Genomic DNA, 24,985 nt, shown 5'->3' with positions numbered 1-24,985 from the left:
ATGTGAAGCACATTATTTTTGCTTTACTAATTAGTAATTAAACTCAAGAATTAGTTTGTCTTTATATGGCCTTTGCTGAATGCCTTATTAGTCATTCCCTCACCTTTCCTTTTGTTTATGTTGTCGCTCAGAGGATAAGACCTTCAATAATGGAATTTGTTATGTTTTGGACTTCAGTCAAATAAACCAGAGAGAAGCATTTCTCTGTAGTTAAATATGATATACAGGTGTTTGTGCTCATGTTACAAGATACAGTTTAAGAAAGGTTGGCTGCACAGCGTTGCTGAGAAGAAGTTGTTTTTTTTTAAGACAAAAATGTCACCAGTCCTTGCTGACGAGCTGCCTAGTTATAATTTAGCTGTCCCCCTGCCCTCCCCATCTTGCCAAGGCTGACATCTTTGCTTAATTTTACTTTCAGGTGTAGCCCCATTCAGTAATAATACCAGGCTCTTATATGGCATTTTCATCAGTAGATGTCCAAGAGCTTTACAAGGGTGGGAAGTATAATTATCCCCATTTTGCAGATGGTAAAACTGAGGCATATTTTACACATAATAAAGTGACTTGCCTGAGGTCACTGAGCTAGGAATAGAAACCAAGCCTCTTGAATCTCAGTCCAGTGCTCTATCTAGTAGGTCACATTCATGTTACATATTTAAAAATAAGTATGTGCAAAAGACTTTGCAGGATCTGTGCAGCCTTAGGGTAGGGGAATGGGAATCAGGATTTCTGGGTCCCTTCTGATCTCTACCACTGGTTCACACTGACCACATAGATTTTTAGCATCATTACCTCAGTTTACTTATGTTAAAACAGATATAAATATTTACCAATCTCCCAATAATAATGAGAAATTTTATTAAATAGATTAAAATTCTCTCTCAAGTCCTTACGGTAACTCCTTTGGGATACTGGGCTCTCCTTATGGAACTAGATGGTCCATAGATTTTAATGGGAGAACCATATAAGTAAGGAAAATAGAGGGCTGAAGATGAGTATCTGGAAGGATAAGTTTCCCCTTAATGTGTGTAAAGTGCTCTGAAACTCTCTGCTTAAACATAACTAGATAAGAGTGAGTCTTAAATTTTTAAAACATTGAGGAAAAAAATTATTTTGAAAATCTCTCCGGAAGTGAATGGAAGCCTGTCTTTCTCAACTGCTGAAGCTTTCCCTGCTAAGGCAAATTAATAATGGAACAGCTTTAAAATCAATTTCTAATCAAATAAAATGGTATCTCTCTAAATGAAGGACTTGCTGTGCACAGCTGCTCTTATGTTAACCATTAATGCTGAGTAATAGTTTTGCCATGATATTGAACTCTCCAAAGAAAGTCATTACTGTAGCAGATAATAGGAGACTAGAATGTGTGAAAAATCCATACAAAATGAATCTGATGCCTTGCAAAAAGAAAGTTTAAGGGAGAACTTTGTGGACTTTTTCATACATCTTTCTGTAGCTGACATTTCCCCTTTTACAACTGAAAATATAAAGGAGAACTTAGAGAGAGGAACATGAATGTTCCAAGTGTTTCAGCTTGTAAATTATCTGTGCAATTAATGTTTTAGTCAGAATGGCTTCATCACATAGAGAATGAGTCTCCATCTGATCATTATTCACTTTCTATTTTTTTAATGTCTGGAAAGAAAGGCCAAGGACTACAATGTTTGTTGCTCTTACAATGTTCATGATACAGACGCTTTAACGATTCACTTAATTGGGTCTCATATTTCTAAAGCTATCATGTTGAATGCCCACAGTTATGCAAGCAAGCCAAGTCAATCATGTGAAAGCATTTTAGTTCTGGTAACAAAATGTTCACACCATGGCCAGTCCCCATATATTATGTGGAAGGTAACACTGCCGCAGTGCATTTATCATTTAAATAGAAACTTCTGCAGTTAATATTTAAGAAAAAACAAATGCCAAGAAAGATGTCATCTTCACTGGTGACATTCAGAAATGTTAGGCTCATTGTTGAAGTACTTTACAACCTCCAAACCTATGTGTATTCTTACCCCATTCAGCGTTGTATTTAGTTCACAGATACAAATAACCTCAGCTACAGATGCATGTGAAGGATGAAATTCACTTTGACCATATAAAGACAGAAGTATTGGGTTCCATGCCCATGATCTGGCAGGAGGTGGTGGCTAAATACATTCCCAGCCCAAGGCAAGATACAGGGCTGTAGCACAGGGCCCACAACCACAGACCCTCCCCCTCCCTCCTTGGGGTGTTTGGAAGACTGGGCCTGTGGAATCATGGATTCAGTCACCCCTGGCCTAATGGAAGCCTTCCCAAATGCAAGCCAAATTGCCAGGCCGTTTGAGGCTGAAGTTGAGCCTATCAGTCCACACCCAGACAGGCATGAGGTGCTAAGGAATGTGTCTCACACTGCTTACACTCTCTTTCATCTGCTCAGGGTTAAGTGGTAGGGAAGGCTTCGCACGAGACAGTCTTTGCCAGGGAGACTTTCACTTGGAAAAAAAAATTAAAAAGCCTTTGCCCATGTAAACTAGTTTAGCCGTAAGATTGCCCACTGTAGCATAAACATTGCTTGTGTTGCTGCAGTCTGTGATCTATTTCCTTTGTCCAATTGTTTGGACAATGTCATTTGCTAAAAATAAAGAACCGTGGAGAAGTGTTCTCTCTGATACTCACAGACAGAGACTTTTCAACTGTGTGTGAGTGAGAAGGTATTTTGCTGTGAATACTGTATAGTTATTTTAAATATTTCCCTCAGAGAACTGGATGGAGTCCCTTCCACCATCTCTTCTCTACAGATTCAACTCTTCACCACTGGCGGCACCATCTGCTTGGTCAGGGCAATCCCCATGTCTCTTCTCCGTAACCCTGCTAATTGGCAGCAGTGCCATCTGTGTCAGCAAGAGGACTGTCCTTTAAATTACCTCCTTTCCCACTCTGTCCCCCAGTTCAGCCTGGGATGGACTCCTCACTGCTGGGTGACCATTTCACCTCATCTTGTAACATTCATTTTGAGTTTTCCACCTCTACAGTTGGTTGTTACAACCTACTGAGACAGGAGGTCATTCGCTCAGCGGCAACAGATTATCTCCCTTTGACCACTTTTCAGTAGCCAAAAGGATTGAACACCGCTTGCATGACATGGATATTTGGGGAGCTGGGGAGAAGGGGCAATCAGTTGTGAGGGTGTGGGCTGTCTGATCTCTGCTGCGATGGGCATGGAAAAACTGGGTAGGAAGAGCTTATTTTTCATGATATAACTAGGTACTAAGGTCACAACAGTTGCACTAGTGTTATGTGGGGTCTTGTGCAGAATCTACATCAGCGTACAGAGAACCTATACGGGTTCATGATGATTAATGCAAGGGCAGTGGCTAATAAAATGACAGTCATCTATGATTTTAATTATGGATAAGGCCCCTGATTTTTGCATGTATTACTGAAATCTAGCTGGATAATACTGCTGAGTTACTGTTGCACCAGCTGTCTCCAGGTTGGTACTCATTTTAATGTAATTAGCTTAGGAGATAGCTGTTGAATACACTTCACCATTAGTGTAGGCAGTCTCACATTCCAAACTTGAATTCGTTGGAGTGTCTTCAGTTGATATAAGAATTCCTGTTAAAATGGGAATAGTGGCACTGCATAGGCAGCTACTAGCTCTACCTCAGATGTCCCGTCTTGCTAAGCCAGTTTTATCTAGCCTGGCAGTGGGGTCGCCTAGGCATATTTTCCTCGATGATGTTAGCCCCAAAGTGAACATTTCCTTAAGAGAATGTAAAATTTCCGTTAAAGTAATAGCTGTCTGATCCATGTTCAATAAAACATCAACTGATGCCAACATTCTCACTAATTATTAACCCTTCTAAAATTTTCCATTTTGGGGAAAAGATGATTTAAAGAATAAATTAAAGATAATTTGGGCAACGATTATTAAGAAGCTTGTGGCAAAATAGACTTGGTGCCATCAAGGATCTAATAAATACATTAAAATACAGTATAGCTTAGTAAACAACAAAACAACATAAACAGGTCTTGCTTGAAATCTATCCAAACCTTTATCTCCATAATGCAAAGATTAGACAAAGAAGGGATATCAAATTAATATGGTATGAGTCTAACCATATGCCAGAGAAGAACAGCATCAAACAAGAGCATAACTAAAATATACTGTATGCAACAAAGAACCCTGCAGTGCTGACATAGTTCAAGGGTAACAGTATACTACAATGAAATATAAAGGTGTGGGTCTCTGATGCACTCTACAAGTCAGGTTCTAGCGTATCTGATTACAATGGGAATTTAAAGCAATAGATTTTAGAAATGAAACTAAATGAAGTCTTGAATGTTAATAGGGCTTTTAGAAGAATTATCTAATACCTTGTCAGATAATGTACTTTTATATTCAACAGACTTGGAGCCATATAGGGTACATCTACACTGCAGTAAAAAACCCACACCACTGAGTCTCTGAGCCCTGGTCAGTTGACTCAGACTTGCCACACTTGGGCTGTGGGGCTAAAAACTACAGTGTAGACATCCGGACTCATGCTTGAACCCAAAGGTATGCACACTAAATTTTTTAGCCCTGCAGCCTGAGCCCCACAAGCCTCGGTCAGCTGAGCCAGGCAGGCCATGGCCATTCCACAGGTCTTTCATTGCAGTGTAGACCTGGCTAGCCAAAATGCAGTTCTTCTTATTAACAATAGTGGGTGTTCTGCATGCAGATCCAAGTCAGCATGCAGCCCTTAGAGAAGAACACCCCTTCTAATGAAGTTTCTATATAATATTAATCTATAATTACTTATCTTGTCATAGACAGCATTTACAAGCTTTAAATATTGATAAAATATAGATTGAGCTCAGTCAAATTCAGATCAATGCAGGTGAAATGCCATCAACAAATTTCACTGTCTATTCCTCTGGAGCATCCAGAATATTTGGTTTAAAAAGGAAATATTTGTCACTTAAATTATATTATCATTTTCATGAAATGAAACATTTAGCTATATCTGGGCGAGATTCTCGGGTAGTTTAAATCAGCATAGTGTTATGGGCTTCAGTAGAGTTATGCCAGTTTGCACCAGCTGAATCTGTAAAAGCAGGGATCATGACTGGAGAATTGCTAATATAGTACCTATTTTTAAGAAAGGGGGGAAATGTGATCCGGGAAATTACAGGACCATTGGTTTGTCTTCAACTGTATTCGAAGTCTTGGAACAAATTCTGAAAGAGAAAGTAGTTAAAGACATAGAGATAAACAGCACCTGAAAAAAAATACAACATGGTTTTACAAAAGGTAGATTGTGCTAGACCAACCTGATCTCTTTCTTTGAGAAGATAGCTGATTTTTTAGACAAAGGAAATGCAGTAGATCTAATACACTTGGATTTCAGTAAGACATTTGATACAGTTCCACATGGGAATTTTTTTGTTAAATTGGAGAAGATGGGGATTAATAGGAGAATTGAAGGTAGATAAGCAACTGTTTAAAGGGGAGACTACACTGGCTCATACTGAAAGGTAAACTGTCAGGGTGGAGGAAGGTTACTAGTGACGTTCCGCAGGAATCTGTCCTGGGACCAATCTTATTTAACATTTTTATTCATGACCTTGGCACAAAAAGTGGGAGTGTGCTAATAAAATTTGCAGTTGACACAAAGTTGGGAGGCCTTGCCAGTACAGAGGAAGACTGGAATATCATACTAGAAGATCTGGAGGACCTTGAAAACTGGAGTAATAAAAATGGGATGACATTTAATAGTGCAGAGTGCAAGGTCATGCACTTAGAGACTAACAACAATTTTTTTTGCTGTAAACTGGGGCCATATCAGTTGGAAGCGACAGAGAAGAAGAAAGACCTGGGTGTACCGGTTGATCACAGGATGACTATGAGTCACCAATGTGATGCTGCTGTGAAAAAGGCTAACGCAATCTAGGAAGCATCAAGCAAGGTATTTCCAGTCAAGATAGGGAAATGTTATTGCCATTATACAAGGCGAGACTTCTTTCAGAATATTGTGTACAATTATTGTCTTCCATGTTTAAGAAAGATTAATTCAAACTGGAACAGGTGCAGAGAAGGGCTACTGGGATGATCAGAGGAAAGGAAAACGTACCTTATGAGAGGAGACTCAAGGAGCTTGGCTTTTTTAACCTAACAAAACAAAGGCTGAGGGGAGATATGATTGCTCTTAATAAATACATCAGAGGGATAAATACCAGGGAGGGAGAGGAGTTATTTAAGTTTAGCATCAATGTTGACACAAGAACAAATGGATATAAACTGGCCATCAACAAGTTTAGGCTTGAAATTAGACAAAGATTTCTAACCATCAGAGGAGTGAAGTTCTGTAAGAGCCTCCCAAGGGGAGCAGAGGGGGCAAAAAACCTAACTAGCTTAAAAACTGAGCTTGATAAGTTTATGGTGGGGATGGTATAATGAGACTGCCTACAATGGCATGGCGTCCATCTGTGATTGCTAGTAGCAAAAATCCTTAATGGCTGCTATGGGACATGAGATGGGGAGGGCTATGTGTTACTACAGAGAAATCTTTCCCAGGTATCTGGCTGCTGGGTCTTGCCAACATGCTCAGGGTTCTGCTGATCACTATGTTCGGGGTCAGGAAGGAATTTTCCTCAGGTCAGGTTGGCAGAGACCCTGGAGGCATGGGTAACTTGAAGGTTTAAACTAGAGTAAATGATGGATTATTTGTAACTTGAAGTCATGATTTGAGGACTTCAGTAACTCAGCCAAAGCTTATGAGTCTGTTACAGAACGGGGTGGGTGAGGTTCTGTGGCCTGCAATGTGCAGGAAATCAGACTAGATTATCGTTATGGTTCCTTCTGGCCTTAAAGTCTATGAGTCGATGAGCTAGGATCTGATCTATTAATCTATACCCCTTCAAAAGATTGATTCCATCTTAAATAAAAGCCCAAATCTCTACATTCATAGCACAAAAGACTGAGGTTAGAAACACTCCCGTGTAGGACAATCTTTCATCTTCTATCTGAATTACCATTAATCATAACATAAGATTGAAGATAGCAATTAAGGAGTCAGACCTATTTTTTTTTATCTGAAATAAAACTGACCACTCAAGAAAATCCAAGCATTTTTACAATTCAATTATCACAACAAATTGCTCAGGATTATTATAATTTTAATGATGTAACCAAACTATTTTAAAAGATGCTTTGGGTTGATATTAATGGACCTCACTGAACTGTCTGCTCTCCCAGACTTTCTCAAGGAGACATTGATTGGGTGGGAGGGCTTGGTGAGGGATAATTTTGTATTCCGTGGTCAAGGTCTGTAATTGTGGGCATCAGTACAGTTTGATTTTGTTTGTATTTTGAATTACATTTTGTATGTGTGCCTAGACTACCCAATTTAAATAAACCTAAATGAATAAATTAAATACAAATCTCTCAACTCCCAGAGGGAGTATTTCAAGCAAGAATCTTCAGATCAGTTTTAATAAATGAATTAGTCTGTGTGGATCGCAAAAATAAAACTAGATATAATCAACCCTAAGCAAACACAAATTCTTGTTCCATCCAGGGCATCAAAATTAATGAATTGCTGTTGTCCTGTGTGTTAAGTCTTTGCATATCTCAGTAAATGCTGCTAAACTTGCTCAGAAATTTGAAATCCAGTCATTCTTAAAAATGATATTCTCTCAGACCTGGAAATTTCACGTAGAGAATATGAAGTGCTTTGCAGCTTTTGTGGTGCAGAACACTGTGCTGTGTGTTTTCTCTATGAATCAAAGTGGTATATATTTTTGTTTTTATGTTTTGTGGGTTGCACCTTGTGCAAGTGTTTGTATTTGGATAGTCAAATGCCAATGCAGACAATGGTCATTAACAATATAGAATCATTATACTCCTTTATGAATTGAATGCACAGTAACTCATATCCGGGTTCTCTATATACATTGGTATATAACTGCTTTATATTTACCTTTTGTGTAGAGATGAGCCCAACCTACAAAACTCAATTGGATATGAATTTACCTAAAGTTCAAAAAATGTTTAGAACTGAATTCTTGGATCAGATTCACCTAATCTTGTATGTGTGTTCATAGTTTTAAAGTTCTTTATAATTATTTATTCAACACCAACAATGCAATTTGTGCTGCGCAAACAACAATATGTGTTCCATGCCCCAAGGAGGTTACATTTCAGTTCAGACAAAAATAATATATGGCCTATGTTAGAAACGATAGTGGTCATTTTAGAAAGACTTAGTGGAAGTCGATATGACTAGAGAGATGTGAAAGAGGATAGAGATTTGAAATGTTGGAAAGGGAGATTGTCACAAGCATAAAATATAATGTCATCAGGAGGGACAGAACTCCTTTGTCCCTCACATGAAGATCATCATCCCCAACTTGACTCAGAGATTGGTCCTATTATTGGTATTCAATAATAAATAGTGATAATGTTGATGGTACATTTGGTCATGGGTTGTTGGTAACTAGTTATTCTGAATTTACACTGGTGTACCCAACATCAGCATTTGTCCCAAGTATCTTTATTGCTTTGCTTAAGCATTTGAAGGCTCTCTAGATTCCAAAAGTGCAGAAAGAGTAATTATTAATATTTCTATCCTCTGGACATAGCTTGCCTTGATCTTTTTGTGTAGAGGACAATGGAGCTGATGTGTATTACAAAGATTAAGAATCTTCCTGATTTCTTCAGATTTCCCTCTTCTGGAGTTTTGCAGACATAGATACTTTAGTTGCATGTCATTTTCAGGATACTTTTATGCCATATCTGTTTCCTAATTAAGGATTTCAGCCAAAGCCCATTTAAATCAGTGGAAAGACTACTGTAAACTTCAATGAGCTTTGGATCAGGCTTGCATTTCCATAAGCCAGAATATTTTTAAAAGTTTGTTTTATAAAGTATCTGTTTGTCCTAAAAGGTTATCTCCCATCCCAGAAATACTTTGGGTGAAATCCTGGGACCATTGAAGTCAATGGCAACACTTCCCTTTGAACTGTTTTAATAAAAACAATATTTTTAGTAAAGTGTAAGAAGATAAAGAACATCCTAACATCCTACCACATGTTATTATTTATATAGTGCTAATAGTATGAAATATTGATATACCACATATTAAAGGGTTTTTAATGTTCTCTAAAAGTCTTTAGCATTATGTTATTTTCTTCAAATAATGTGCAATATACTGAAATGAGTACAATATATCTTCTTTCATTTTTAGCCTCCCCATGGGTAGATAAAAGCCGAACTCCAAACAAGATAGATCTATATGATGTTCGCAGAAGACCATGGTAAGCTTTCTTTGGAGGACTGAAGCACATGAAATTGTCAACATAGTACATATTCTGATAAAAGACAAAATAAATAGTAAATATGTGCTAAATACTACACTAAACCCTCTTCTGATAATTTTTGGGGACTTAAAGTTCAAATTTTAAAATATTTTCACTTTGTAAACTCAGTTCAGCTTTTTCGGTAGGTGACATATATGCTATACCATATTGCTATACAGAAGGAATTTTCATGATAAAGACAAATACCCAGGTGGCATGACGATAAGACCATTAAACACTTGGATTGAAGCAACAAACCAAACCAAATTAGGATGATCAAAATGAACCATTTCCAGAATGATTTACAAACACGGTCCTAGAGGTTAGGCTAGTACTACAGTCACCAGAGCAGTGGACATTCTCTGAAAATGCTCTTTTTCAGTACTGACTTTTAGCATTTTTTCCATCAGAATACCATTCCATTTTTTGCTCGCTGTATTTTCTCATTTGTATTTTGCTCATTTTTATTTGTATTGGTTAAGTATACAGTCAAACCTGCCTGAGTGATCACCTCTGAAGAGAGACCATCTGTCACAAGCAACTACTTGCAGAGGCCACAGAACATTTTCCCCCTATAATTTAACTGGGAAGAAACTCCTATTTGGCCTCCCAGCTCTGAAGGCAGTGCCGCTGCCAGCAGCAGTACAGAAGTAAAGGTGGCAATGCCATTCCTTTGAAGAGAGACGGCATCTTACAAGCAACCACATTTATTAATTCCCATGAGTGGTCGCTCTTGCCACATTCTACTGTACTCTCATTAGAAAAACATCTTTGCCTGAGTTGGGCTGCTGTAATAATTCACCTGCTAACTTGTCATCAAGATATATTTAGCTCTCAAATTCTATTCACCCCTCTCTGTTGTCAACGTACAAGAATAGTGAATTCCTACGTACTACCTCCAGGTCTCACTATTGTTACTTGAACCTTGGTTTACCTAGAAGGAGAAGCAATGAGAAAAAGTGACAGTGCATGAATTTCCTACTGAAATGCAACTGGGGAGTTCCTTTGGTTCAGCTAGACTTGGTTTTAGAGATCAGAGGGTCTTTGGATCAAATGTAGAGTGGTGTTTTCAAGTTTTTATCTTTCATATCTTTTCATTTGTTTATTTCAGGTACATCCAAGGAGCTGCATCTCCAAAAGATATGCTTATTTTAGTTGATGCGTAAGTGTTTAAAGACTGGATTTTAATACTGGAGAGATGAAAAGCTATTTGGCACCTTTTGAACAAACTATTGCAAGTTGAAGAAGAGATGAGGTTAAAAATAAGACATTTGAATTGTTGAAAAAAACGGCCTTGATATTAGGATGTCTTTATGTCAGTGGTTCCCAAACTTGTTCCGCCGCTTGTGCAGGGAAAGCCCATGGCAGGCCAGGCCGGTTTGTTTAACTGTCACGACCACAGGTTCAGCCTATCGTGGCTCCCAGTGGCCACGGTTCACTGCTCTAGGCCAATGGGAGCTGCTGGAACATCCATCTGATGTTGGACATAAACATCTCAATTACTGAAATAACCAATAGCAAATATCTCAGGTGAATGCCAGAGCTTGTTGTGAAACACAAAAGAAAGTACTAGAAGCAAAGAGCTGGATTTGTCTGAGAATTAATTTGCGTAGTTTGGTGACCAAAAGGATGACAACTCATGTATGCTTAATGTATTGTATTCTAGCTCTCCACAGTTTATCTTAAGCTGTTCAAAAGCCTAAAGTCCAACCCCTTCAGAGCTCTCAAAACATTAATCCCCAAACAGTAAAAATAAATTCGTAAATGTGTGAATACTCTGATTTTTTAAAAAAACGACAGTTTTGAATGTAAAGCCAAAATTAAATACCGGGGAATGAACGTAGAGGGTAAAATGGCATATTTTAGGGACTATAGCTGCATTGATTTGCTCCATTATTCAAATGGGGTTGTTCTACATTACAATAACATTAATGAAGATAATGTTATAAAATTCTATGACAAATTTACAGTGCCATTTCCCATTGTATAAATAAATCTGCCTCTGATTTGATATTTATATTCAGAGATTCATTCCATGCTTTGTGAAGACTAAGGGAAGAAATTCATAAAAACATTTCTCTATACCCCCAGAATCATAGAATATCAGGGTTGGAAGGGACCTCAGGAGGTCATCTAGTCCAACACCCTACTCAAAGCACGACCAATCCCCAACTAAATCATCCCAGCCAGGGCTTTGTCAAGCCTGACCTTAAAAACTTCTAAGGAACGAGATTCCACCTCCCTAGGTAATGCATTCCAGTGTTTCACCACCCTCCTAGTGAAAAAGTTTTTCCTAATATCCAACCATGCCTCCCCCACTGCAACTTGAGACCATTACTCCTCGTTCTGTCATCTGCTACCACTGAGAACAGTCTAGCTTCATCCTCTTTGGAACCCCCTTTCAGGTAGTTGGAGGCTGCTCTCAAATCCCCCCTCATTCTTCTCTTCTGCAGACTAAACAATCCCAGTTCCCTCAGCCTCTCCTCATAAGTCATCTGTTCCAGTCCCCTAATCATTTTAGTTGCCCTCCGCTGGACGCTTTCCAATTTTTCCACATCTTTCTTGTAGTGTGGGGCCCAAAACTGGACACAGTACTCCAGATGAGGCCTCACCAATGTTGAATAGAGGGGAACGATCATGTCCCTCAATCTGCTGGTAATGCCCCTACTTATACATCCCAAAATGCCATTGGCCTTCTTCGCAACAAGGGCACACTGTTGACTCATATCCAGCTTCTTGTCCACTGTAACCCCTAGGTCCTTTTCTACAGAACTGCTGCCTAGCCATTCGGTCCCTAGTCTGTAGCGGTGCATGGGATTCTTCCGTCCGAAGTGCAGGACTCTGCACTTGTCCGTGTTGAACCTCATCAGATTTCTTTTGGCCCAATCCTCTAATTTGTCTAGGTCCCTCTGTATCCTATCCCTACCCTCCAGCATCTGCAAACTTGCTGAGGGTGCAATCCACACCATCCTCCAGATCATTTATGAAGATATTGAACAAAATCGGCCCCAGGACTGACCCTTGGGGCACTCCACTTGATACCGGCTGCCAACTAGACATGGAGCCATTGATCACTACCCATTGAGCCCGACAATCTAGCCAGCTTTCTATCCACCTTATAGTCTATTCATCCAGCCCATATTTCTTTAACTTGCTGGCAAGAATACTGTTGGAAACCATGTCAAAAGCTTTGCTAAAATCAAGGAACAACACGTCCACTGCTTTCCCCTCATCCACAGAGCCAGTTATCTCGTCATAGAAGGCAATTAGATTAGTCAGGCATGACTTGCCCTTGGTGAATCCATGCTGACTGTTCCTGATCACTTTCCTCTTCTCTAAGTGCTTCAGAATTGATTTCCTTGAGGACCTGCTCCATGATTTTTCCAGGGACTGAGGTAAGGCTGACTGGCCTGTAGTTCCCAGGATCCTCCTTCTTCCCTTTTTTAAAGATGGACACTACATTAGCCTTTTTCCAGTCATCCGGGACCTCCCCCGATTGCCATGAGTTTTCAAAGATAATGGCCAATGGCTCTGCAATCACATCAGTCAACTCCTTTAGCACTCTCGGATGTAGCGCATCTGGCCCCATGGACTTGTGCTCATCCAGCTTTTCTAAATGGTCCCAAACCACTTCTTTCTCCACAGAGGGCTGGTCACCTCCTCCCCATGCTGTGCTGCCCAGTGCGGCAGTCTGGGAGCTGACCTTGTTCGTGAAGACAGAGGCAAAAAAAGCATTGACTACATTAGCTTTTTCCACATCCTCTGTCACTAGGTTGCCTCCCTCATTCAGTAAGGGGCCCACACTTTCCTTGACTTTCTTCTTGTTGCTAACATACCTGAAGAAACCCTTCTTGTTACTCTTAACATCTCTTGCTAGCTGCAACTCCAGGTGTGATTTGGCCTTCCTGATTTCACTCCTGCATGCCCGAGCAATATTTTTATACTCTTCCCTGATCATTTGTCCAGGCTTCCACTTCTTGTAAGCTTCTTTTTTGTGTTTAAGATCAGCAAGGATTTCACTGTTAAGCCAAGCTGGTCGCCAGCCATATTTACTATTCTTTCTACACATCAGGATGGTTTGTCCCTGTAACCTCAATAAGGATTCTTTAAAATACAGCCAGCTCTCCTGGACTCCTTTCCCCCTCATGCTATTCTCCCAGGGGATCCTGCCCATCAGTTCCCTGAGGTTGTCAAAGTCTGCTTTTCTGAAGTCCAGCGTCCGTATTCTGCAGCTCTCCTTTCTTCCCCCTGTCAAGATTTCCTTTGTTAAGCCAATGTCAAGAGTCTGGGGGAATCATCAGGCTTGAAGTGTCTCCAGATTGCTTTATACTGAAAAAAAATCTATTCATTGGTTCTTTGCCTCACTGGGAGAGATTGCATTTGATACTTTTAAATGCAGTCAAATACTCCTGTATTGCAGAGGTGTGTTTTATCAGCATTTGCAATTCCACCCCTTCCTCCCTCCCAAGGTTTGAGCTTTGCCCTGAAACAAACATGCCGCAATTTAGATCCCTGAAAATATAACGCCTTGACTGAATAGAAGAGAGTAGAAGAATTTTTAGGGACCACACAATTTGTATGTGATAAATTCTCATGGCAATCATGAATTGAAAATGAGGAAAAGATGTGTCACTGTGGGTCATGGGTCAGGTGACAAAACTATTCCTCTGAGCCACAAAGTCATGGCTTGGAGACTAACTCTGGAACTTTTTATTTTCTGTAACATTGCAGAGCAACTCTCAAAGGTGAGACTTGGGGCTGAGTAAGCACTTCTGAAGCGATCTTGAGTATGAAAATATGGGAGCCAGTTTATAAAATCTAGTTCCACTGTATGTTTTCAACTGAACTCCTTCAATCCATTTTTAAATTTTCTCTGTTATGCAGGAGTGGGAGCGTTAGTGGACTGACGCTGAAATTGATCCGAACCTCCGTCATTGAGATGCTAGAAACCTTGTCAGATGATGATTTTGTGAATGTAGTTTCAGTGAGTATCAATTCTTTCAGTAACTGGTAGTGGCAGCAGTGATACAAGGAGGCTCTTTTCTGGGCCAGAGTTGAGTACTTGGTTGTGTCTTAAACTGGACACACAGTGCTTCCAAGCTGAAATATGTGATGCAAACATTTTATTAAATATAATGAAAGGCATTGAAACTTTGAGACATGTGGATTTGAAATTAGAAGTGATTGGCTGATCCACGACTCTGCAAGGCAAAGTTTGCTTTTTACCATGATGCAAGAAAGCTTAATTTTAAGAAAATTTTGGTTTATTAGAACAAAATTCTCTTTTTTAATCCACATTGTTGCTCTCTATTGAACATTATTCATTTGTTCTGCATGTGCAATTTCTACTGAGATCATCATATGCTTCCCAGCCTCAGCAGTGGAAAATATGAGAGCTGCTTATTTGAGATAGAATAATAAGATGAGGGTAAGGAGTTGATTCTCCAATGACTTTCAACTTGTTTACTCATTTATACCTGTGTATAACAGACTAAATTCTCAGCTGGTGTAATTTAGTGCAGTTCATGATACATCATGACAAATGGTTAAGAGTGTATTGTTTAATATAGAAATTAATGATCTGAGTGAACGGTCAGAGCTTAAATGGCTGAAAGAATCATAATATGGATCAATGACTATCAAGCCTCAAATGCCTGGTGGAGGACCCTCTTTGGACAATGGCAAGATCCACATAGCCGAGTTAGCAGGCTCTGCAGGGCAGACACAGACATGGCCATCGAGCCTCGGCTCTCTGTTGGATAAAGGTTGTGACATTCCAGAGTGTGCATCCTGCTACTATGCACCACAGGTTAAACATTAAACTATTTTGCGTGGACAGTCTACTGGTATCAGTAGTTTTCACCACCCCAGTATCTCACCATCATCGTTCACCAACCCTTCACCAAAAGACTCATGGAATGAGTTTCCTACACAGTGCTGACAGGACTGAAAAGCTGGAAGCCGATATGCAACGATCTCCATATGAATGGCCTATGTGGGGTGGTCGCATGAAATCCCAGACTGGGGGAGTCATGAGTAACGGAGGAGCTGAGGGAGAGGGAAGTAATTTCTGGGAATGAACCTGGGAGTGAACCTGGAAGGTTGTTGGGGGTTGGTGGGAGAAGTATAGAACAAGGTTTTTCTGGGAGCTGGGAGGGATTGTTGAGGAGTTGGGGACTCTCCCCCATGCAGATTCTGGCTGACCCTTAGTCTCTCATTCAGGCACATGTGCCTCTGTCCCCATGTGACTCTGCATCCCCATTCAGCCACCCCTCCACTGTCCCCATGTAGCCCTGCATCCCTTATTCCCTATTCCCATGTGGCCCTGCACCCCCATTCCACCCCACCCCAGTCTGTTCCCCCCCCACTAGCCCTTCTGAATCCTAGTCTGTAACCCCCCCCCCATTAGCTCCATGTCCCCTGCTTTGACTGTTCCCTCTTCCCCATATCCCATGCATCCTAACCTGGCTCCACGGGCAGGGCACTGTGAGTACCACAGCCGGCTGCTGACTGCAGTTGCCAGTTAACTGGCTGCTCTCTGTTCTGGCACCACTGGGTGGGAGAAAGATGTAACTGCAGCTCTTCTCTGGCAGAATGTATTTTCCGGAGAGAAAAAAATCTGAAGGGGACATGAATTCTGCATGTGCACAGTGGCGCAGAATTCCCCCAGGAATACTTAAGGGAAAATATTCTTCTGATTAAATAACTGGACATGCCGTTGACATATGGCTGACACTAGGATTAGCTCCTGCAGCACCAAGGAAAGCTGATTGCCTATCTCCCATAGCTTGGCAAGGACTCCAGAATTTCTTCAACCACTTTTACACCTTGGTAGTCTTAGCAGCCAGAAAGATGATGCAGGGCTTCTAACCAGGTTGTTCCTTCCTGTCTGGTAAAGTGCCAAAGAAGAATAACTTTTTAAGGAAGGAAGGTTTGTTCTTCTGGAATTGCAGATCTATATGGACAGCTACCAGGCCAGGATAGCTCTTTCAGCTTTGGTATCAGATGCTTCCACTGCTTAGATCATTTGCCAGTGGAGCATAAGTAGAGGCTGTCTTAGGAGGATGTAGAGTCAAGCAAGAATCCTATGCTCTGACACTTCTGTTAGGGCAGTTACGACAGACATCATCTGTCGTCTTTACTTTTGGATTAAGTTCCCCACACTCTCACTTAATTGAGGCAAAGAGCTGAGTTATACATCTTCTCATTAGAGAGTGTGTGTTGGGGTGGGGGGGTTCTTTAGTATAGTGAAGAGGACCCTTGAGCAAATAAGACATAAAGCAAACCAGGTCCATTGCAAGGTCAGTGGAGGGAGGGTTCATACAGCCTGAGCAAAGGAAGCATTACATCATCTTCATTTGGTTATCAGACACAACACCTTTCACTTGATGGTTTCTGTTCTTATGTCCAGAAACCCCACTCTTGAAAACAGAAGACTAGGTAAAGAGAAACATGCCAGACAGAGGCAGCTACAATGTCAGCTGCCCATACATCTGTTTCACTTGCTAGCCTTGAGTGTTAAAGTATTACTTGAAAGCCTAGAACCAGCTTGCATGTGGCTTTCCTGACCCTCCCTTCCTCCTTTTGCAGACCATCTGCTCTGTTTCATTGCAGAAGAGAGTGGAATTGCTGTGAATTATTGACTGCTATAGATTGTTCAGTTCAATTACTTGATCAAATTCCACCTCATGCTGTATCTGAATTCTCCTTCCTAATTCCTTGGCAAGTATCCCTCTCATCAGATGAATCTCAGTGCAAAGGTGGATTTTGTCCTAAGAATGGGGCTATAGAAGTTCTATGATCTGTGTAGGACAGGAGGTCAGACCAGATGATCACCGTGGACCCTTCTGGCCTTAGAATCTATGAAATTGCCTCAGTGCTACAGAAGGGAGAGGCTTCTATCAAGGTATTTCTTCATGCTGAAAACCAAAGATGGCTTTTGCTCTATTATGAATCTTCAGAAATTGACCTATTACACCAGGAAGTTAATGTTCAACATGCTGACCCTGGATTCCATCATTCCTGCTCTTGCCTCTTAATACTTGTTCTGGACTTCTGGCTTGAAAGTTGCTTATTTTCACATTGCAATCAAACTGGCACACAAGAGGGCCTTTATTTCTATGTAGGCAACAGTTGCTACCCATACAAAGTCTCACTCTTCAGCCTGTGTATAGCACCAGGATCATTTGCCATGTGATTGGTAGTAATTGCTGTTTTCTTCAGGTTTCCTTGCATCCATGTGTATCTGTAACTGGAGGCCTGGCATGAACCTAGTTTTCTGGAAGAATAATAAAGCTCAGGCTTGCAGAGGAGGTATATCTCCAAAATGTATGCCTGGGCAGAGGCAGTAAACTCAAAAAATTACAGTTACTGTGATGTCTTTAACTTTTCTTCCTAAATCTGTAGATACAAGAAATATTGTAATTTAAAACAGTCTCTTGGACTAGCATTGCTTTTCAAGCTCTTGCCTGGGATTGAATATGCCAAGTTCTGAACAGCAAACCTGTGTGATGGGAAAATAGATTATTTTGGTGTAGTTTGTTTTTAAAAAGTGGGGAACCGTAGAATACCGTGGCTTAGCCTGGAGCATTTTTTATTTTTATTTTTTTATGACTGAACTGTACAACTCTGAATATAGGAATTTATAATGGAAGCACTGACAGACCCTTAAAGCCAAGAGACTGCATGTGTGGTGAGTAACTATGTAATGATTTTGGAGATGATTTTCAACTTCTATTGATAAATTATAACCAGGCTGCAGGGAGAAAGTCCTGAAATAACACTTTCAAAATCTCTTTGAACACCATTTACTGCTTCATTTTTTATCTCTCGGTGTAGTTAGCCCTCTCTTCTAGTAGTATGGAAGGAAGTTTTATGGAAGTGGCATTTTCTGCCTTAAAGTTCTTAATAGTGAATTAGAGGGTTTTCTTTGGTTTGAACTGCAGTGGAAAATACCTCATGCTCAGTTGTTTATTAAAGCAGAAAAACCTTTTCACTAATGTAAATGGTAATGCCTGCCAAAATGAATTGAAATCTCATTGTTTGGTCCTTCTGGATCTTCTCCGGTTTAAGAGAAAAGGGCCAGATCCTCAGCTGGTGTAAATTAGCATGGTTTATTGCGTTCAAAGGAGCTATGCCAGTTTTTGGCAGCTGAGGATCTGGTCCCAAGTTCATTTTTTCCTGCTGCTTTAGACAAGAACTTTATAGTCTTACCAACCTAAGTGTTCAAAATTACTAAGTTATGGTACCTTTAGGTTATCCTCGGTTGGTTATGTCTGGCAGACTTCAAAGGTTGAGTTTCCTTAATTATTCAGCTTGTTTTAGGCTGAGTGGTTTTAGGTGGAAATGAATGGACAAATTGAGATGGTTGCATTATCTCATGCGTTTACAATCTATCATGTCATTACCAGGGGAAAGGACCTAGAAGGGATATAAGTACCTGCCATTTAGTGGGTCGGCTGTGGTGGTGACCCCCACAATCCGGCTCCTCCCAATCTCTGCTTAAGGCCTCTACAGACTTTCCCCCTCAGCCCCTCTGGCCTGTTTCCCAGGCTTCCTGCCTGACCACAATGGAGAACCTACTTCAGGTCCTGCCTTGATCCAGGATCTCTGTAGCCTACGCTCCAACCATGCACAACTAACAATGAATAGCAAATACACATGGGAAACTCATGAGGAGTTCATAGATGGAAATGTTGTTAGCGTGAAGTATTAGTTGAATAATTTGGAATGAAGAACATTGTTCATGGGAAGTCAAGGCCCACAGATCTGTGTATAACAGAATATGACATCTTTTAAATATTTTTCTACACTGCAGTTTGGAAAGTGGTGGTGGTGTTGTGTATGTATACCGTTTAAAAATAAGCTATATCTTTTGAGTATCACAATTCAGTTTTTATAATCTATATTTTTAAGTGTCTAAAACCCTATTTTGGATTGCAGTTGTAAAACAAGATTGAATTTCAACTACGACATTTTGCTTTCTGTGACAAGAAAATGGGATGTGTATGCCACAAATAGGAAAGCAAGTTTGAAATGATTTTACTGCCACAAGGTTTTCTTCAGGCAATGGAAGTAAAAATAGAACAACTTTGGTTCAGTCATATTTTGTTTTTAATGATGATTTTATTTTTTTATATTATTTTTGCTTTCTTTAATTTTTCCACAGCCCAGCCAAAATCTCAAAGCCAAGTCAAACACTGACAGCTTGGCACTAAATATATATAAATGATGACAATGAGAATAAAATAGTCCACTATAAGGATTTTTTTATATAACTTAAATTTAGGTGGCATTCACCCAAGACAAAATTGACATTAATTGCTGTGGTGATTATTGATTTTAATAGTTTGTTTACTTTTGTTTCACTTAAACTGGTTACCACTATCTAATAGCTTACCAGAGTGAAACACAAAAAATAAACAAACTACAAAAATGGAGATAAATAAAACTAGATTGTTTTAAATTACATATATAACTTCAGCACACAGCAGACTCTTAGCAGGATGTGCTGCCTCAGCTTCACTTTTAATTGAATATGGGATTCTTCCATTTTAAACGTTTTTTTGTTCGCTTTCTTTTCTTCTCCTTTTTACAGAAAAATCTGATGATTTATGCAGTTAAAGAGTAGTGGGGTCAGTGATTGTTTTTCTAAGCCCAATGTAATCTAATTCTTCCCATCTATACTTCATAAAATGATCTGAGGATCATTTGGATGAATGGCGTTATGTTCATGAAAGGTCATGTTCATAATAATAGGAATAATCATGTTAACGATTCCAAATTGATTCCCCCTGAAACAAAACAAAGCTCTTTGTTCACGTGAAAGAACTGTAACTTTATTCAGTGGGCCCATATTATTGGTTAACAACGTTTATAGCTAATGAATAAAAATCTGGGTGGTAACTGGTACGAGTATTAGTCGGCTGGCTTATATTAACCTTAGCAAGAATTGTAGGTTCTTCTTCATGTGCTGGTCCCTATCTGTATTTTACTGTAGATACACATATGCTCCATGTTTCTGAGACTGGCAATTTCTAGCAAGTAGTGTCCCGTGGTCTGTGCCTGCACAGTTGCTCTCCTTATACTCCATACTGAGGGTATAAGCAGCAATGGGAACCAAAGGGTCTTCACTTCTTTCTTATTGCCTCATGGCATAAGTTGAAATCCTCCAGTTCCTGGAATTGATCTTCTTTGACATTCTTTTCTCTTGATATTTGAAAGCTTATATTGGTAGTTATTGTTAGCGGTTTTCATAGTTCCCCTATCACGGGGTCCACTCACGGCAGCTGGCACCTCCACCTGGCCACTCTGGTGAATCAGCTCTTTCCAGGCCTGAGGCCCCTTTTTGCTGCTCGCTGTGTGCCCTACTGCCGCACACTCTCTCTCTCTCTCTCTCTCTCACTCAGCGTGTTCCCTTTTTATGACTCAGCCCTTTGGCTAGGTCATTATGCGTGCTTCCCCCTTCTGGGGTATCAGTCTTTCCTCACCAGCAGTCTTAGGCAGCCTTTCTGTTCACTGCCCCATGGAGCCACTTCACCCAGTGGCTGGTAGAGGAACCTGCCTTCTACACAGGGTTCCATCAGGGCCTTCTAATGAGCAGCCAAATTCTGCACCATCTTGAATCTTGCTGACTTTCCCCTGAGCATTTCCTTACCTTCTGGCTCTCCCTCCTTTTCTGGGCTCACCAGCCGCAAACTCTCTCCTCCCAGGGAGTAACTGTAGGCTACTTGCCTCTATAGCGCCAAAAACATCTCCCTTCTCCCAGAGTGAGACTACTTCCCAGACTACTTCCCTGCAGCAGCCAAGCTGCTCTCAGCTTCTGGACTTTATACAGGCCCCTCTTGTTCCCATCCAGATAAGCCTCATCCAATTAACCCCTACTCCCTGGATCCTCCTCCAGGTGCATCCTGGGCAGTTAATTGGCCCAGATGGCCACCTTAACCCCATCAGGCCTTGTGTGGGGTGGAAACCCTATCACAATCCCCACCCCAGGGAATCCTCCAGTCCCCCAGCACAGGATTTAGATTATGCCCAGGTGCCCAGGCTTTAAAAATTGTCTTCCACCCCTTTTCAGTCAGCGATGGCCACCAACGCTGCCTTTACTGCCTCAGAGAAGCTCATATCTCTGTTAAGGACAGTATTTGCCTCTTCTTCCCCAGCCAAATGTGGCAGGCGCAAGAGCTCTGGCTTCAGAAGCATCTAATTGAACATGCCACAAGCCCTCAGTCAGATCCAGACCCTGTACATTGGCCTGAGACATCAACTGTGCTCATCATAGCTTGATGTCTGACTCAGGAGTGGGAACGACTAGCGTGAAGGACCCTTCATCGTGGCCTTCTCACAAGAATAAGAGTGACTCTCATAAACGTAAGAATAGATCTCCTCCTGGACCTTGTAAGAGAAGGGATCCTCCTCCATCCAAGTTGGGCAAGTCTTTCTGCCCAGGACACAAGGACTTAGGTCCTCTTAAGCCTCAAGACCATGATCAAAAAGGGCACAGGAGCAAGGCTACTTCAGCACCGCTCCTCCCATCATCATCAACACAAACCTCGGTACTGACTAAAGCAAAGTACTGAGAGCTGCAGGCCCACAAACCATCAGTACTGATGTTAACCATGCAGTTGGAGTCTCCATCACTAGTAGCACCACCGCCTCAGGAGGAACCACTGACTACTGAGAGTTCCTTCACACTGTCTCCAGTGGTGCAGGGCAACAAGACTCAGCCTTTCTAAGGCTCCAATGTACGACACCACACCAGAGGATAGTTGCTTCTCCTGGACTAACATTCCCCACTTCCACCCCCGAGTGGCCAACCCTCACCAGGGAGATTCTAACACCAGGGAGAAGCTCATCTCCCATTCCATCTGCTAACTGTTGTTTTCTGATACTGGTACCAATGGCACTACCAATAGAACTGGATCAAATCTTCTGGAGAGTTGGGACATTTTGGTGGAACCATCTTTTCCTCACCTAGAGAGTTCTGTCTAGACAGAGATTTGAGAACCTTCTACTTCCAGCCTTGTCCATCCAAAGGGGTACCACCCTGCATTTGGCATCAAAGGTACCCAGTGCCTTGGGGACCACCACCAATCTCTGGTCTCAGGTGCATGGACTACATGCGTAACCACGGTGAAATACAGGTATGGATTGTACATCTTGAAGAATTACAGTTACAAAGTGTGACTTCCCTTTATCGGCAGTTACACTTTTTCCCTTCTATATCTTTTGGCCAAGAAAGTAACAATATTTTACAGCTTGATAAATTTAATAATCACAGCAGTATTTAGCAATGAGATGTTAAATTATCCAGATCTCTGTTCTGCAGCTAAACTATGCCAAGATGTTGCCCCACAAAACCCTCATGTAGCTCTTCCTGCCCACACCTGAGAGACTGGGATTTAGGGTCATGTCAATCAGCTCTAGGAAGTGGCACAGTGTGATTTAATCAGTCGTGCTAGGTTTATGTAGAAATCCTGGGGAACAACAAGCTTAAAACTGCATGTGCTAAACAGTTTAGTTCTACATATTTAATGTAGTCCTTGCATTTATTTCCAGGGAGAAAGGGCTGCCTGAACTATTTAAGTCATGTAAAGACTGTCAAGGGTTAATATGTCATAATTTCCTCTGGGATTTGCATTTCTGCTATCTGAAGAGCTGTGCTTTGTTGCAGAAAGGAAACCTGCTGTTAGAAAGAGCTTAAATGTATGAGTAATACAGCTGTTTTCCCACTAATCCGGTTATATGCTTTGATAGCAGTAAGTGGTAGATGATAGGGGTAGCAATTCAATCCCAGCACGCTGTGATTTAGAGACTTGGTTGCAAATGTTGACACAGAGAGTGTAATTTGTTTATGATTGTGGGTAGGCTGTGGTTTCTGGAAAAATGTATTTCAACTTCAAGCCTGCAGAGGGTAAAAATGTGCACCAAGGAAAACACTAACTTGTAACAACAGACATGTTAAAGGTCAGAAGCTGTAGGGCTGCTTAGAATCACTTACTCTTTATAAAAATACAACCAAATATTTACTGTTTAGGTACTGGAAATGAAATATTATGAGCATGCTAGGGATAATAGAATCATGCTTTGAAAGCTCATCTCTAGCTATTATGCTGTGGTTTGGAAATGTGTGAGAGGGAGGTTGGGGGCAGAATTGTTTTAAAACAATACACCTCCCAGCCCTCTCATACAGTCAATCAAATTGTAGGCTGAAATCTTCAAAGGAAATAGACATCTACCTCCCATTGAATTTTAATAAGCGTTTGACTCCTAATTCTCTGAGGCGTCTTGGAAAATCTTAGCATAGTTACTTAGGCAGTAGTGGTCCCATGGAGCTGCTAGAGAATCACCCAAGTTTCCATGATGTTGTAACATTCTAAATAACAAGGCTGTCTGAGAGGAGGTGGAGCGTTGCTGAAGATATTGAGGTGGATCACTGAGGTCAAGAAGTAGCAGAAGGTGGTCGAGTGATAAGAATGAAATGGACTGAGAGAGGGAGGCTTGGCAGTAGAGGGATAAGACTGGGCAGCTGAATGGGAGAGGTCTGACAGGTGAGAAAGTAGGAAGCAGTCAGAAGTCACTGATTTGGAAAAGCAAAGAGATGGTCCTCAGAGTAAAAAGGGAAGAGAGGAATTACGTCCTGGAGAGAAGCAGAGAGTGAGGAAAAATTGGTGGGTTTTTTTTTGTTGTTTTTTTAAACGAGAGAATGAGGGTGGTCCTAGAAGCAGAGGTTTAAATTGGGCCATGGAAAGACAATTCTAAGAGCCTTCATCTATGCAAGAAGTTTGAAAGTCAGTTGGTCAAATTCAGACCATAAGTACCTGGATGGAACTCCAATGATATCAGTCGAGCTGTAGCCTCTGATTCCAGGTGTGGATTTAACCGTAAGACTGCTCGGTGGGAAAAGACTTTTCCAATTTGCTGAAATCAGTGAAACCCCTTCCATTTACTTTAATAGGTGCTGGATCAGAGCCCTTATGTTTAAGACAAGATAGACACCGCTCTTAATTAAATAAGCAATTTTTGTTTGCATTGGGAGGGATTGTCTTTGAAAAAAATTGTTTTTTCAAAATATTGCTGTAAACGTTTTAAACAAACATCTAAACTTTTAAATATAATTTCAGTAGGTTTGCAGATCCAGTATACAGAAATACAATTTCCTCCCTATTCCTACTCCCTTTTTATAAATCCAAGGATCACCCTGGCCCTTTTTTTCCACAGCACCATACTGGGAAATCATGTTGAGTTGCTTATCCTTTATGGGCTCTGAATCTTTTTCAGAGTCACTGCTTTCCAGGATAATCTCTCATTCTGTAGGTATGGCCTGTATTCCTCCTCCTTAGATGTATAACTCTGTATTGGGCTGCAGTAAAATGTGTTTTGTTTTAAAGGACACTGCTTACCAAGTGTTCCAGATTGCTCTGTATGATTGCCCTGTTCTCATCAAAATTTACCACTTCACCAATCTTTGTGCAATGCACAGATTTTATCAGCAGTGATTTTACCTTTCCTTCCTGATCACTGATTAAAATGTTGAATAGTGTCAAGGCCCAGTGCTGATCCCTGCAGAATTCCACAAATAACACCCCCTTCAATGATGATTCCCCATGGATGACTACTTTTTGATACCTGTCAGTTATCCATATTTTAATCCATT

At 40.8% G+C, this 24,985-nt stretch overlaps 1 protein-coding gene across 4 annotated transcripts in view; it reads left to right on the top strand.

Annotated features, from left to right (window-relative positions):
- CACNA2D1 (calcium voltage-gated channel auxiliary subunit alpha2delta 1) overlaps positions 1 to 24,985 on the top strand; it is a 659,278-nt gene that overhangs the window by 476,661 nt on the left and 157,632 nt on the right. For all 4 annotated transcript variants that reach the window (XM_037889245.2, XM_037889243.2, XM_043552428.1 and 1 more), the window contains exons 8-10: positions 9,219 to 9,288; positions 10,442 to 10,492; positions 14,215 to 14,314. In XM_037889245.2, the coding sequence (XP_037745173.1) occupies positions 9,219 to 9,288; positions 10,442 to 10,492; positions 14,215 to 14,314 (221 nt within the window). The remainder of the gene's footprint in view (positions 1 to 9,218; positions 9,289 to 10,441; positions 10,493 to 14,214; positions 14,315 to 24,985) is intronic.

Source organism: Chelonia mydas, chromosome 1 (assembly GCF_015237465.2).
Source record: "Chelonia mydas isolate rCheMyd1 chromosome 1, rCheMyd1.pri.v2, whole genome shotgun sequence".
NCBI classification, from domain to species: Eukaryota; Metazoa; Chordata; order Testudines; family Cheloniidae; genus Chelonia; species Chelonia mydas.
This window is presented reverse-complemented; position numbering and strand designations above follow the sequence as displayed.